The sequence below is a fragment of the Haliotis rufescens genome, unplaced genomic scaffold, assembly GCF_023055435.1.
Source record: "Haliotis rufescens isolate VD_foot unplaced genomic scaffold, xgHalRufe1.0.p SCAF_2, whole genome shotgun sequence".
In the NCBI taxonomy this organism is placed as follows: Eukaryota; Metazoa; Mollusca; class Gastropoda; order Lepetellida; family Haliotidae; genus Haliotis; species Haliotis rufescens.
Window position 1 is genome coordinate 18,679,978 of NW_025963890.1, and position 16,344 is coordinate 18,696,321.

The 16,344-nt window shown below is 38.1% G+C and overlaps 1 protein-coding gene across 1 annotated transcript in view; it reads left to right on the forward strand.

Moving 5' to 3' along the window:
- Positions 1 to 816: 816 nt before the first annotated feature.
- LOC124138799 (tyrosine-protein kinase transmembrane receptor Ror2-like) overlaps positions 817 to 16,344 on the forward strand; it is a 104,624-nt gene continuing 89,096 nt past the window's right edge. The window contains exon 1 of the mRNA XM_046505669.2: positions 817 to 1,243. Within this exon, the coding sequence (XP_046361625.2) occupies positions 1,162 to 1,243 (82 nt within the window). The 5' untranslated portion in view covers positions 817 to 1,161. The remainder of the gene's footprint in view (positions 1,244 to 16,344) is intronic.

A 16,344-nucleotide genomic window follows, 5' to 3' on the forward strand; every position in this document is an offset into this window, starting at 1 on the left:
GCAATGGTAATTAGTTTAAATCACAATGTCTGAAAAATATAAATAATAAAAACAAGTTGTCCCAATAAGAACAACTTACGTCCTTGTACTGTTCGCTTATCCAACTTGCCTATTGTAAGGATAGAATTACTATACATCAATGGACTTATTTATCAGTCTAGACTTGGAGCAAGGCTAGGCTAGCCAGTGCCCTCATTTTATTCTCAAATGTCTTAATTGTCAAGTGCCTAACTGAAACTTCAACAAAGTTCAAATATTAATAAATTAATTATACAATACAAAATAGTAACCAAACGTAATGGAATTAATATTGAAAATATAATTTCATTTTTTTTAACAGCTGAAGTTATTTTTACGAACTCTACACTCGGAAAAGAACAAGATTTTTCTTCTGCAGTCGGTGGTCATCTTTAGCGAACAGCAATTTCTTTAAATCAAAATTATCATCGTTATACATATCTTTACACTAACACAAAGATAATGTCGCCGTTAAATCTACACAAAGATGTCAACATTGCTAATATTTTCCGACAAGATTTGAGCATCTTGCTCCAATGTCAATAGTAGTACCCATCCGAAATACTATGTTTGCTCCAGACAGACGAATACAAACGTGCGTGAACATATGATAATAATGAAATTCCACCAGACAATTATTACAAAATAGATATATTTCACAAACTATATCAATCCCAGGTCAAAGGTTACGTAGAAGACGCGTTACCGATGCATGTTTAGACCGATAAAATATCTTGCTTAAAAGCATGTGGTTTTGTTATGCGCACAGGGGTCGAAATCGTGACAGCTCCGCGCAGGTCATTTTCCTTAGGATAGGTAGTTGAGTCTGGGCAATGAGAAGTTGGGGTACAAGCGGGAAAGTGTCTTTTAGTCGCTGGAAGTCGGGAATTTACCGTGTCTAGGAAGTTGGATACAATTTGAAACAAGGTGTATGGCTTGAGTGTGGGCAAATCGTTAACCGAGAGAATTCATCCGCATATTTTACAGCTAGCGTAGCGCCGGGACATACCAGCGGAGCGACACTCACTCAGTCGTTCATTATATCGACTATGTCAACGTGCGGGGAAACTTGCTTTTATCATTGATGTTTATCATGAGGATTTCTCGATATAAGACACCGTGATACTGTCTTCAACACCTAAAATGGATCTTACAACGATTTTAGGTGTCAGACTGTTTGGAGTACTTATATTCTTGATGACGTGCAATACGACCTCGGCAACAGGTAAGTTGTCTATCAATTTGTTTTGTAGAACGGGACACTCCGACAGGTATTTCTATGTGTCCGGAGGTATTTTTTTAATGTCCTTGAGCCCCGATCATAGGGTTCACGAAACACACGAATCTGGCACAAAATACAAATACACGTCTAGCTGGGTTTCTTTAAACATTAGTGTTTGAAAACTTAGCGGCACATCAAAGGAAAATACCAGTCGCGGTTGCCATTTAGGTAGACTACCTGATCACAAATGATCAGTAAGGGAATGTCAACTGTTTGGGTATAGCCTTGGCCATAAAACTCTTAACTTCTCCATCGCAACGTCAAACTGCCCACAACTAGCTAAACTTATCAATCTATACTTTTCGTAATACCAGTAATCTGACAGGTGACATTGACAACGTTGTTTCGTATTTGACAGCTGGCCTAAGAATCGTTTCGGGAACTTTTAACCCCACCAATTTGCCTAAATCTACTTCAGCTAACCTCTAAACGATAGTAAATGCTTATGTTATCATATACGTGTCTAATCTTTGAGCGTGGGATATGCAGGTGAACACACCTTCGCCTTAGAAAAACTAGGCCACATGCAACGCACATCAGATAGAATGCAACTGGTTTTATTGCTTACACGGTCGTACGGAACAGGAGAGGGAACATACTTGTCTATTGTCAATGACGGGGTCTATACACTGTGTGACGTGTGACCTGCTTTAGTAGGCCGGGCTCATTCCCAACATATAGGGAACATTATTCCTTACAACACTCAAAGTTGGCTGTCTCGTTACAAACTATATACAGTATGTGTTCGCTCATAGCTCAGGTCCGACGTTCGCTCGTATTGCCTTAACGCGTGTGTGTTTATATATCTGTTCCGGCTTAATGCCTTAGATCGTACAATAAGAGGTGATTACGTGAAAATATATAGGATAATGATATTTATGTCTTTAGTTAGTTATTTTGGCTTCTAAAGATTCAATACTAACATATAATGATGCATATTTTTTGTAGTATTTATGTCTGAAATCAACATTGACCTTTAGCCAAAATCGAAAATTAGAAAGAATTTTAAGTACATTTTGAAACTTTTGTGAATAAAGTCATGATGGCACATATAGATCTCAAAAGAAGTTGAAAAACACTCAATTCTGTCATATTACTATAGTTAATCTTTATCTATGGTAATATGAAATAATTAGAGTTTTTTTTAAGTATATTGCAATACTACTCAAAGTTGGAATGTGTACAGCTACCCAATTATATAATAAATTATCCTTTATGTGAAATATTAAGTAAGTTTTTTTTAAGCAGAAAATATTTGAATGCAAGGTTTGGTTTATTAAAATAAAAAGGTAAGAGGAATTTGCCAGAGGAAGTCTTGCCGAGTTGAGTTTAACATGGTGTTATGTCATCCTGTTGTTGTCACATGGAATGTTGTTTGTAAACACCTTGCTATGTTAATCATCAGGCATCATGCTTGGTTATTTTCATGATAAGCTGGGACAAATGTTTCAGATTTGACCACCCACTCATGTCGGGGAATGGAATTTGAATATCGTTTACCGATATTTATTTAAGTGTCATTTAAGATCTGAAGGTTCAAATAACTGTATAGAAATGTCAGGGATAGAAGACAAGTTGAATCCATAAATGTCTTTATAGAAATCACAAGTTTTCTACATTGCATATATTTTGTAAAGATAGCAGTATTGTAGATTTTGTGTCACAGTTCACATATTTGGTTTGTGATAGGCCGTAAACTAGGCCTGCAATTGAATTATGATGAATAGCAATGGCAAGGACAACAGCAAGTTATGTGCATGTCTATTGCAACTTCCTGAAGTGTGGCGCCATGGAAACACACAATCAGGCTTGTGTCCGCGCCCATCCCAAGATATTTAATCGACATACAATGAGAAATTGGTTTATTACTTGCGGTAGCTGAATTAGAATAGAGCAATGTGGAAACAAGACTCTTTTATACCTGGGACACATTTCCTACTCAGAATAACTTTTCCATCATCAGAAACCTCTTTAGAAATTGACTAGTTGAAATTAAGATCAATTGAAATTGACGACCTTGTTTTTTGGAGAGAAATGTGTTTTTGAACATGAATTTCATATCTATTGAGTTTTGCATTTATGGTTATTGAAGTTATTTGTAGGTGTAAACTTGACATGCTTGAACCATTATTATAAATGTTGCATCATTGAGCTAAAAACCTATTATGTGAAATGTATAATACATTTCTGACAGTTTTTGATAGAGGTGGGTTGTGAAAATTACAAGTTTGTGAAATGTACAAGTTTGTGAAATGTACAAGTTTCTATTTCTGTCCTGGTTATGCTCCCTTGTTCGGGACATGTTACTTTCATGGATGATATATGTGTTCATATCATTGTTAATATTATGTTTATTTCTCGGTCAGGTGGCCTAGTGGTTAAACATGTTAAAGTGTTCGCTCGTCACGCTGAAGACCCGGGTTCAATTCCCAACATGGGCACAATGTGTGAAGCCCATTTCTGGTGTCCCCTGCCTTGATATTATTGGAATATTGCTAAAAGTGGCGTAAAACCATACTCACTCAGTTTATTTCTCATAACTGGATATATATTATGGATTAATTTGTCTGACACATTTAATTGAAAGCAAATACTGAAGAACAGCTGGTCCACATTTAATGTTTGTTTTTCAATGTTGTACATTTCTTTACATTTGCACAAGGGTGTTCAGTAGAATTCTGTTGCTTAAAAGTACAACATGTATAGTAATTGATGTTTATGGAAGCAATATTTAAGTAAAACATGCTAATATTGCATTGATTCCTTTTCAATATTTTATTTAAATGTTGCATTTATATGAGTGAACATGGCGCGTCAATCAGCAATATTCAAGTTACACCAAGGTTGTTGTAAAATGTTGTATATTGAATCAAAATGTCTCCAAATTTTGTGTATGCACATCTGTAGGGCATAATCCCAAGTATTTTATTTTTTAAAAACAAACATTGGAACCTGATATCAGTTTGTTTGTACCTACAATGTGTTATTTAGATTTTGTTTTTGAAACATTTTTCTCCATTTCAAAGTGGTGCAATGTTTGGCATTGAAAACAAATTGACACCCTCATTTCAAGATTGGTCCAGACCGCCTCCGTGGTCTAGTGGTAGAGTGTCCGCCCGGAAAGCGGAAGGTCCGGGGTTTGATCCCCGGCTGCGTCATACCAAAATATGTTTAAAGATGGTACTTGTTGTTACCCTGTCTGGCTTTTGTCATTAAGGGGCTAAAACAAGGACTGGTCGGCTCGGAGTCAGTATACTGTGTCTGTCTGAGTGGAGTGTATCTCAGTGAGCTAGCACTATAAATCGGCATCAGTCCGGACTAATACAAGCAGCCACACACACACACATGCATGCACGTCGCTATATAAGTGCAATAATCTTGGACGCGACGTTAAACACCATTTCACCTCACCTCGCCAAGGTTTGTCCAGTCAGTGCTCTGCACCGTGCCCATCATTAGTGAAATCATTCAACCATGCTGACACGTTGGCTGATCACATGGTACATTAATTTGTACACACCTTACTTAGCGCCATGCTGCTATTCAGGAAAGGTCGTTAAGAGTTGTGTTGATTGCTGATTGAGATAATCATCAGTTATTGGTAACATATGGGTCTTTTGAAAAGATGGACATTGATTTTGTATTTTGCTTACATGAGCCAACTATGTGAAACAATTTTAGTTGCCCTGTGACCTACACATGAACTCAAGGTGTTATCAGAAGGAATTGTTGCACTATAAAATCTAAATTGTTAATAGATGCCATGGTTACTGATTAATTTCACTTGACATAATGAGGCCTATTTTGAGTTTGGTCAGGATCAAAGGCTGCGAGAGAGATCAACTTACAGTGTTTCTGTTCAGATATAAATTTACCAGTTCACTGGACCGGCAGTCCTTAAAAATACTGATACATTCAATATTGTGGACTGGTGGAGTTAAATTTTACTGATACATGGCAATTACCAAAAAACCTGAAAACACAGACTTGAATGTCAGCTGAAAGTTTGCATATTATCTTTCATGTCTATGGGTCAAGAACAGGCCAATATTATATAGTTTTGTATGTCCGTCAGTTGGAAGGCAGTTATGCCAAACAGGCCTATACAGAATCTTCCTGTAAATATGCTCTTCTGTTCTTTTGCCTGTAGGTGATAGTGTTTTGTTGCTAAGGTGGGCTTGTGAAAATTGCTCCGTTGGCTTTATACCTTTATCGATATCTAAATACATGCAGGCATCTGTTCCATGTTACTGTGTTGACAACAATGTTCACACTAAGCCTGTGACTTGATGTCCAAACACTGTGTTTATAGATGGTGATCACAGATGGTGATCTTGTGATGTGGTATTCACATATAATATTGACCATATGACACAGTGTTCACATGTAATACTGACCATATAACATGGTGTTTACATGTAATGATGTAGCTGTGAACATCCCGGGTAGAGTAGGTCTTCAGCAACCCATGCTTGCCGTAAGAGGCGACTAACGGGATCGGGTGGTCAGGTGCGCTGACATGGCTGATGCATGTCATCGTATCCCAATTGGTATGATGTTCATATCAATCACTGGATTGTCTGGTCCATAATGATTATTTACAGACCGCCGTCATATAGCTGGAATATTGCTGAGTGCGGCGTTAAACGAAAAAACAAACCAAAACATGTAATGTTGGTCATACAACATGGTGTTCAGACATAATATTGACCAACCACCATGGTTGTTACATGTAATACTGACCATATGACATGGTGTTCACATTTAATACTGGCTGTGTGACTTGATGTTCACATTTATTGCAGGCCGTGTGACATGATGTTCACATTTAGTACTAACCCTGTGACATGGTGTTCACATTCAGTACTGTCCATATAACATGGTGTTCACATTTAATACTGGCCGTGTGACATGGTGTTCAGTTTGCATGTTCACAGCTATGGAATTATCAGCTTATACATACAAGTGGCAAATCAACTATGAAATATGAGATAAAAAAACTATACACTTATGATCTAATGATTGATGGGAAGAGAATGATGGCATGCCCACATGGGACAATCTACACCTAATGCAATAATTAGGTAACCTAAGAGTGTCGCTGACAGATGGCCAAATGGTTTGTCAGAAATATATTTTTCTATTTAAGAAATAAGTCTGTTAACATGGTTAATGCTCATTACACAGCTCATTTCTTGCACTGTCAAACTTTGTTTTTTAAAAATATTTTTAGCTGTGCTTGCAGTTTGGTTAAGCAAACATATTAATTTCCTTTGGATGCTTTCATTACATGAATGGTTGATGTATATATGTCATCTCTCTCAAAAAAGGGACCTGGCTTTTTTCCCTATAAAAAAATCTTGAAAGGCAGGTAACATTTGTTGTCTCAAATTTTGAAAAAAGAAATAAATTGCCAGAAACCAGGTTTTGAAAAAATAAGACAGTTCTTTCTGTTACGGTTGGACACCAAACTTGACTTGACAGACGCTGATTTGCCTGCTTCAACTTATCTGCTGTAAAAGGCAGCTATGCTTGTCGTAAGAGGCGACTAATGGGATCAGGTGGTCTGGCTCACTGACTTGGTTGATGCATGGCATGTATCCCAATTGCATGCATCGATGCTCATGACATCAATCACTGGATTGCCTGGTCCATATAGCGGGAATAATGCTGAGTGCAGCGTCAAACAACAAACAAATTAACTTCAACTTATCACTTTCTTAGCCTTGCTTCTTACCTTTCCATGCTTTCTCTCACACTTTCATACTGGTTCAGATCAAGACTCATACTATCAACGGGGGGCATGGGTGGCCCAGTCGTCTAAGGTGCTGGATTCGCTGTGCAGAGTTGCGTCCCTTAGGCATGCCAGAAACCGATGATTGTGGGTTCGAATCCCGGTTCGCCCGATTATGTTTCTAGGTTTGTCAGCACCATACCCGTGCTCGTGGGTTTCACGGAAGTGGTAAACGTCTGAGACCTGCATCACTTTGGACTTTCCTCCCACATTAAGCTGACACGCTGTGATATAACTGGAATACTATTAAAAGCGGTGATAAACCCAACTCACTCACTATACTATCAACCACTAGTGTAGATCAAGTGTCATTTTATCAACCACTGGACCAACCCTTATATCTGCAGTGAAATAGTAGCATAAAATACACAACCCATAATATTCTGTTCATGTGGTTTTTCTGTAACAGTTTTCGATCACCTTATTCACAATCAAACCTTGGTATCAGTTTTATTTCCTGAAATGTACCATTATCATATTCAACCAATCAGGGGGCACTAGTGCCAGAAACCTAAAGTGGTAAGTTCAGTTTCACTTTTCCTGCGTACACCGCAAAGCAGTTACAAGGCTAAGACTCAGTGCTCACGACTTTCCAAATGAGAGAGGAAGATACTCGAACACTCCATCAGCTGAAAGAATTATTATTCTGTAATATTATGGGTACAATGTGTGAAGCCCTTTTCTGGTGTCCCCTGCCGTGATATTGCTGGAATATTGCTAAAAGCGACGTAAAACTTAACTCACTCATTCACTCACTGTAATGTTATTGAAACAGAAGATGAGGGACACTTTCTGTTGAAATGCCCTCTCTACAAAGATCTCAGACTGGAACTAACATCATCACTTGCCTTACCTGTGCACCCAATACCACTTAAAATCTACTAAATCCACCAGTGCCTTCTGCAAAAATTGTCCCCTTTTTCATTTACAAAATTTTCATGCAAAGAAAATCTGCATCTTCTCTCTAGACCTTAATAATGCCAATACTTGTATTCCACTGTGTATGTCAATTTTTATATCTTTCTGTTATGACTGGTCATGTTCATGCATTGTATCCTGCCCCCTGTGGGTGTTGATGTACAATAATCTTTTTTTTCTACAGTAAACATTTGTGCTGTGCAGTATTGTGTCCCTTAGAAAGACCAGAGTCCTATAACAGTTGGTTTGAATTCCTGAATGCACTGATAATGATTCATGGTTTGTCAACACCATTCCCAGCTCATGGGTTTCACCAAGGTGGTAAATGTCAAAGACCTGCATCACTTCGGGCTTTCCTCCACATCCGGGATGTAACTGAAATACTGTTCGCTCGCTCACTTCGTCCAATCTATCGTAGGTGTACCTTTGTTATTAATTGAAGTGTACGATCTGCCCCCTGAGGTTGGAGATAAAGAATGTGATACAATGTACTGAATACCAGAGTGACAGGTATGTTACTGATTGCAAGATAAGGCTCGCCAGACAATAATGGCTTCATTTTAGATAACCCTGAAGAGATGCGTGACATATTGAACATAAAAGCTAGAGAAATAGACCCAATATGTACCAGGTCAACTGCAGTGCAAATGAGAAAATTGATACCTGATTGAACATATCTTGACATTTTATGTAATGATGTTTTGATGAAACTGATTTAATTTTGGAAGCTTTGTAATATTTCATTATGTTACTGGTAAATTTGCTTTCTTTTTTTCATGTATCATTTCCAGTAAAGTACTTTTTTTTAATTGCACTGTGGGATATACGTTCTGTTGTGTTAGCATGACTTGATAAATATATTGCTGGAGGCTGTGTTCGCCTGGCTTATGTAAATAGGGTCGTAAAAGTTTGCTGCAAGAAAATTTATGGTTTTTAGGAGAGGAAAATCTCATAGTTAATCATACTGATTAATTTGGACTTTGTTGTTGAAAGATAATCTGATTATTTAATCATAAAAAAATGTATTAATTTGGAGTAAAAAATAAATCAGCTGAAAAAATGCATCCTTTGGTGGTACCCAGAAATATAAATCAGTCACTGAATATGCTGGTTGTTCTGTGAAAATATGTGATGTGGATCAAATGGTTTGTGTGTCTCCTCCTTTCAGAGAAGGAAATGGAATGCTTTGAAGTGCTGATTGAATAATATTCTAACAATTTTGACTTCCAACAAGGTTCCAGCCCCTCTCTCCCAAAATATTAGGTATACTAAATGGACGATCCCAGATATATGCAATCATTTTCACATTTTCCTTTTTCTCCCCTCAGAATTTGAATTGATATTTACCCTTCCAGAATTATAGATATCTGCACCCACAAAGTTAAGTTGCAGGGTGGTTGACTTTCCCCATGTTCTCACAGTGTAGGATCACCTCTAGGTGTAGGTCAAGGCTGTGTCATCTTCCCATTGTTATTAGTGCTGGGAGCTGAATTTACCACATTCAGTGACTGAAGCCTGGTTCGTGTCACCGGGCTGTGTTATGATAAAGAATAGGTATATGTATAGATACACATGCTATACACAGTAATCATTGTATGCCAGAGCCAGCTGTGTCATGAGACAGGAAATATGCCACCCCCACAACCAGTCGATCAGCAGTGTGGGGGAGTGGTCGTGCTGACAGGATAGACTGATTGTTCATTGCTTTCACCTATGTCTACCTGTGTGCCTTTCAAAGAAATTGATGATATATGTATCGCATAAATAATACATGGTATGGGAGGAATGTGTCCACTTGAACAAATTGAATGATTAACAATGTGTCATTGTGGATACAGTTATATATGGCATACATATCACAAATGTTTTACCTTAGGTTATAGTTATTGCATGAGTGAGAGAGTTGGGTTTTGTGTCGTCAATGTTATTTCATAATGATGTCACAATATCAATGCTACGTTCCTTACATATCGTTATAATCGAGTTATTAAATGATGTATATCGTAGAACTGAACTTGCACCAATTTTCTATGAACATGAAGTGTTCCTGGTGTCAAGAGTTGAATGACGTAAATTTAGACTCGTTCTTACAGTATACAGAAGATTCAGCATTATGTTTCACATTAGGTGGTATGGGTAGTCCGAGTAGCCATCAGTTCGGATTATTGCAGAATTTTGTTAATATTAATTTTTGAAAACATGAATTGATACATGGGTTAGTGTATTGTGTGTGTATGATCAGTGGTAAATTCGCGATGCATTGATACATCAGTAACTCGTGGCATCCCTCAGTTATGTCATGGCATGTCAGCATAATCAGGGAGGAATGCCCAAAGTGATATAGTTCATAGATTTTATCACTTTTTGTGAGTTATAATTGGGACAAATGTAAAATTTTGAACAACTAAATGACCCATGCACAGTTCTGGGTAACGAATTTGAGGATATCAATTTTCATTGCTTTATGCCAATTAGACTAAAATTTGGTCTGCGAAATCTTGTACAACACAATATAATTTCTGTTTAAAACAGTTATAACATGTATTGCCTAGACTTGCCTGATTTTGACCTAAATGACCCATGCACAGTTCTGGGTAAGGAATTTGAGGATATCAATTTTCATTGCCTTATGCCAATTAGACTAACATTTGGTCTTTAAAATCTTGTACAACACAATGTAATTTCTGTTTAAAACAGTTATAACATATTGCCTAGACTTGCCTATTTTTGACCTACAAATACATTTAATGCAGATACCCCACTGTCATCGTGCAGCATGAGAGGCCATTGTCCCCTGAAATTACAGAGGTGTATGTTCAACAATGCATCATGTTTCACTTATGCCCAGTGCAAATAGGTCAGTTTGAAATTCATTGTATTAGAGTGCCAATGACACTACAAAGTTCTAGATGCCTTCAGGGCACACTTTGAAATCATGTTTATTTATACCTTGGACTTTTTATAGTTTTTTGATAGACATCATCTTATGGGGTAGGCCACAGCCAGTATATTCATGATAGCTGTCAGCTTAAACTGTTGTGTCATTGACTTGATCTCTGGTGACTAGTGAGTAACATTGAATGTAGCTCACTATTGATTGCAAGAATTGAAGACGTTTCAGATCAATTATCAAAATTATTATGCTTGTTGGCACACTTAAATTCCATTGGGCCGTGGTGTCCCACTTGAAAAAAGATCCATTACAATTCCCGTCTGCCCCCCCCCCCCCCCCCCTCAAACCTTATCTATCATACAACATTGTATATAAACTGTGATAGGTTACAGAAAGACCTGTAGACAAGTGTTTGTTTGTTTGTTTGTTATTCAATACCGCACTCAGCAATATTCCAGCTATATGACGGCGGTCTGTAAATAATCAAGTCTTTTTAGGAGGAAATAATTAATCTCAAATACAATTAAAAAAACATTGAAACAAACGTGTGACTGTTCATCAAAGGTTAATATGAATCATTAGGCTCTGTAACATGACGTGGTTAAGATTGGTTGGTTGGTTGTTTAACGCCGCACTCAGCAATAATCCAGTTATATGAAGGCGGTCTGTAAATAACTGAGTCTGGACCAGACAATCCAGGGATTGATATCATAAGCATCGATCCACGCAATTGGGATCGATGACATGCATCAACCAAGTCAACGAGTCTGACCACCCGATCCCATTAGTCGCCTCTTACGACAAGCATAGTCGCCTTTTACGGCAAGCATTGGTTGCTGAAGGCCTATTCTACCCTGGATCTTCACGGGAGACATGTGAAAAGTAAAGCTTTTTGTCAAGTAATTATGTGGCAATTAATTAATAAAATATTTGGTAAGAAGCTATTATAACAGCCAAGCTACAAAACATTTGTTGAAATTAATTACAATTTCATCCCCTGTCTGTACTGAAAACTTAGGAAGCAAATGTTAAGATATGAAAGTATTTTTATCAACAAGTCTTATATAGTTTGATAATCGATTGATCAGTGACCAGTGATTGATTTGGGGTGTAACCAATTAGCAGTATTGGGGTAAATAAACTAGTAAGCATCATCAATAATAATTTATCAACAAGTATCAAGATATTGGTGTGACTAAATGAGTAGACTGATGAATGACTGCTTTGATGAACCAGTGATTGATTTGGGGTGTTAACCAACTGCCAATACTGGGGGCAAATAACTCCTAAACATGATAAATTATACCTATGTTAGGGCAGGGAACTTGTCAAACTTTGGTAAATATTGTCAAACATTGCCGGTGTTATATTCTTCCATACTTACATGTAAGGGTTGTACTTTCTAAGAGGTGAGGTGAAATTGGGTGTAACATCGTGTTCAAGATTATTGCACCTATATATGATATAGCCATGTGCATGCATATGGGTGCACATGTGCGCCGTGCATACTTGTACAAGGTGTACTTGTCTGTATTATTGTCAGTTTTATGGTGCTAGCCCATTGAGAGTCCATGCCGCAGTTTAACATGAATACCCCACTCAGCATGCTCAGACACAGTATACTGACTCCAAGCCGAACAGTCATCATTTCATCCCATTAATTCCGAGCGGCAGGCAGAGAAACAACAAGTACCACATTTTTGTATTTTTGGTATGACGCGGCCAGGGATTGAATGGCCGAACTTCTGCTCTTCAGATACACTAGGACTTTGGTGACAGTCACCTTCAAATACACATGAAATAGGGTTGAAATAATGTTAAAAAAACTGTCTCCTTGAATTGTTACGAAGAATATTTTATTCCCACCACTGTTTCAAATGTAGAAGGACAGTCGGGTAGCCTAAGACCTGGTTTCTTTCCCCGACAATATGCGAAGCCCCTTTTCTGGTGCCCCCCCCCCCCCCCCCCCCATGATATTGCTGAATTTGTGATCTCACAAACAGATCCATAAACGAAAATATCAAAAATGTCCACATTTCTCTGTCAAGACTGGATTTTGTCAGTCATTCCCTAGGCTCCTTTCTATTATAAATTAAAACACAACTGAAAATCTTAAGAAAATGAAAATCTTAAGATGTTTTCAGGCACTAAGTGTTATTCTGACTCTGATATTTTGATCTGTTCACGTTAATCTGTTAATCACATGTCTCAAGTGAAGTGAAGTATATTTGTCTTACTCAGCAGTGTGAGGTCAAGGCCAACCAGGACAGCTGTCAACACCGACTCAAATTAACTCTGTGGTGTGAATCCTCTTGTCAGGATCAAATATCATATTAGTTTAAGGTTATCAATATGATCAGTTTAGAAATATCCAAGTGACATTTGATGTCATGGATATTCTTGGGAAATTGATTGTATTATTCAAACAATTTGTGTCCCAGGTGTAGGTCCGGTGGCTAGTATTGTCCATTACTGTCCGGACGTTGACCATTAGTGGGTCAATGTGATTGTATTGTACTTTTAACTCCCCAGTGCTTAAATTTATTCACCTTTCATGCCAGAAGGTTGTTTTGTGAGTAGGGGAGATAGGTCTGTCAATTGCTGACAGTTTCTTCTAACATGTCTAATGGATTAGAATTATAACTTGATAGACACAATGATAGATTTACACTTACTTACAACCCTTCATCTTCTTGCTTTGCTCTAGTAATGCACATTAGATTGCAATTTCTAGGGTTATACTTTATAGGTAATCACAAATGGAAAAATCATGTAGTTTTTCAGTCTGCCTTTTCATATTCTTGTCTTGGTAAACCTTCACATTTTAAATAGAAATTATTATTAGTTCTGACGGGTATCTTTGCGTGTTGATGTTTAAAGTTAGTTCCGCCAGTCACATGTTTCTATATTTGACACAATACAGCATAGTTGTCTTGCCATGTGTGTTTGTTTGTTTGTTTGTTTGTTGTTTAACGCTGCACTCAGCAATATTTCAGCTATATGACGGCGGTCTGTAAATAATCAAATGTGGACCAGACAATCCAGTGATTTACATCATGAGCATTGAACCATGCAATAGGGATACAATGACATGCATCAACCAAGTCAGAGAGCCAGTTAGTCACCTCCTATGATAAGCATAGATGCCTTTTATGGCAAGCATGGGTTGCTGAAGACCTATTCTACCCCGGATGTTCACGGGTCCAGCTTTGTGTGGCGAGGATGAGATGTTGGAAGCTAGACACTGATGAGTGTCTGTAAACTTGTAAAACATGTCCGTCTTAATTGTAGTACCAACTTTGATAACCCTCTCATCTAAAAACGCACTTTCATGTGCTACCATGGTGAATTTTATTGATGATTTAGTGAATTTAGAATTTCAGAGAACTAATAATAGATGCCATCGAAAAATGCCTCCAATATTTGAAGATTCTTGCGAAGGCAATATGAACAGTTTATTAAAATCAAACTTGTTACAACTGTCTGAATGATAGGAGGGGGATAAAACTATCTCCCTAATTCCTGTACTCCCACCCATGGTGCTTTGTTGTGCCATAGTGTTGGGGACGACCTCCGTGAAAAAAGTACGACCTCCGTGAATAGCGGCTGTCAATGCTGGTCGAGTGAATACTGACCTGTGATCAGAGAAATAAGAGATCAAAGCGTAGTGGCTTTGAATATCCTACACTGCATTATGAAGTGAATATTGCTGTCGTGTAGTCATGATTTCGGATGTAAGTCAGGAATGATCTTTCATCTCCGTGTTTGTCAAAGTAATGAAAGTTTTGGAATTCTGTGCATATGAATATTTATATGAATGTGTGGAACTTGTTCAAATAGGATTCTTTAAGATTCCGTCTTTTTGATGTTTGTGGGCATATGGCTTAGAGGATATATTTTTGGATTACTGTTAAGGAATGTACTTTCATTTTCACTTACTGTGGTATTTGTAAGAGTAACGAAAGTTTTAAATCCTTGACATGTGGATTTTTTTCTTGTAATATGTGTGCTCAAATGTATTGAAGTGTGTGTCTTAATTCTGTTTGAAAGTTTAACTGGCTGACCCTCTTGTCAGAACTGTGCACTGAAATATATACCCTTTAAGATAACATGTTTACAGATATTGTGGATATTCAGATATTGAACTGGATTCAGAGGACTTAAAAACACTTAATTACAATTTAGTTGTCCTTTGCTTCATGAAAAAAAGTCTTTTGGTATGTTCAATGTAAACATGGTAAATGCACTTTGTTAGGCCTAATAAAGTAAGTATTAGATTTTCAATTGTACCTGCCTGACTGCTAACATGGCTAACACCCACCTTAATTCATTTTGTTGTCCTCAAGTAGCTTCGAAGATAATAGCTAGATAAAGTGTGAAGATCCTAGAGAGAATTGGTCTTCAGCGGGTGGTCAGGCTCACTGTCTTGGTTGATGCATGTCATTGTATCCCAATTGCTTATATCAATGCTCATGATGTCAATCACTGGGTGGTCTGGTCCAGACTCTCAACTATTTACTGGCTACTGTCATATAGTTGGAATATTGCTGAGTGAGGCATTAAACAACAAACAAAAGTACATTAATCCATAATCTGGGCGAGCCACTCCTGTATGAGTGAATGTTGTTTTATACCATGGTCGCAGTTTTCACAGCAACCTCTATGTTAGGGAGTCCAGCCCACACATGGTTGAGAATAACAGCAACGATTCACCCTGTTGGAATGATGACACACAATCAGCCAGGTCACATATGTTGACCAGCCGTCAGTGTCATGATTTAGCAGCACTTACTACAAGCAAGGCAGACTGGATACATATCCTGCCCCACAAACACACCAGGGGCTGCTCACTGGGCAACACCAGTTCCTGGACATGCCAAATCTCTTTTGATAATCACTCCTTTTGCGCCTTCAAGTTGATTCTCTTTATATTTATTTGGGTTTCAATTTTATCCCTGGCAATGAGTGAGCATGGTGAGTGAGTATGGTTTTATGACGCTTTTAGCAATATTCCAACAATATCATGACAGGGGACACCAGAAATAGGCTTCACACATTGAACCTATACCAAGCGAATGCTTTAACCACGAGGCACCAACACCCACACCCCTACTCTCTAGATGGTCTAGTGGTAGAGTGTCCGCCTGGAGAGCGGAAGGTCTGGGGTCCGATCCCCGGCCGCATCATACCAAAAGACGTTAAAAGATGGTTCTTGTTGTTACCCCGCCTGGCGCTCGACATTAACATGATTAAGGGGCTAAAACAAGGACTGGTCGGCTTGGAGTCATTATACTGTGTCTGAGTGGGGTATTGATGTTAAACTCCGGCATGGTATCTCAGTGAGCTAGCACTATAAATCGACATCAGTCCAGACTAGTACAAGCGGCCACACAAACACACACACGAACATGCACATCACTATATAAGTGCAATAGTCTT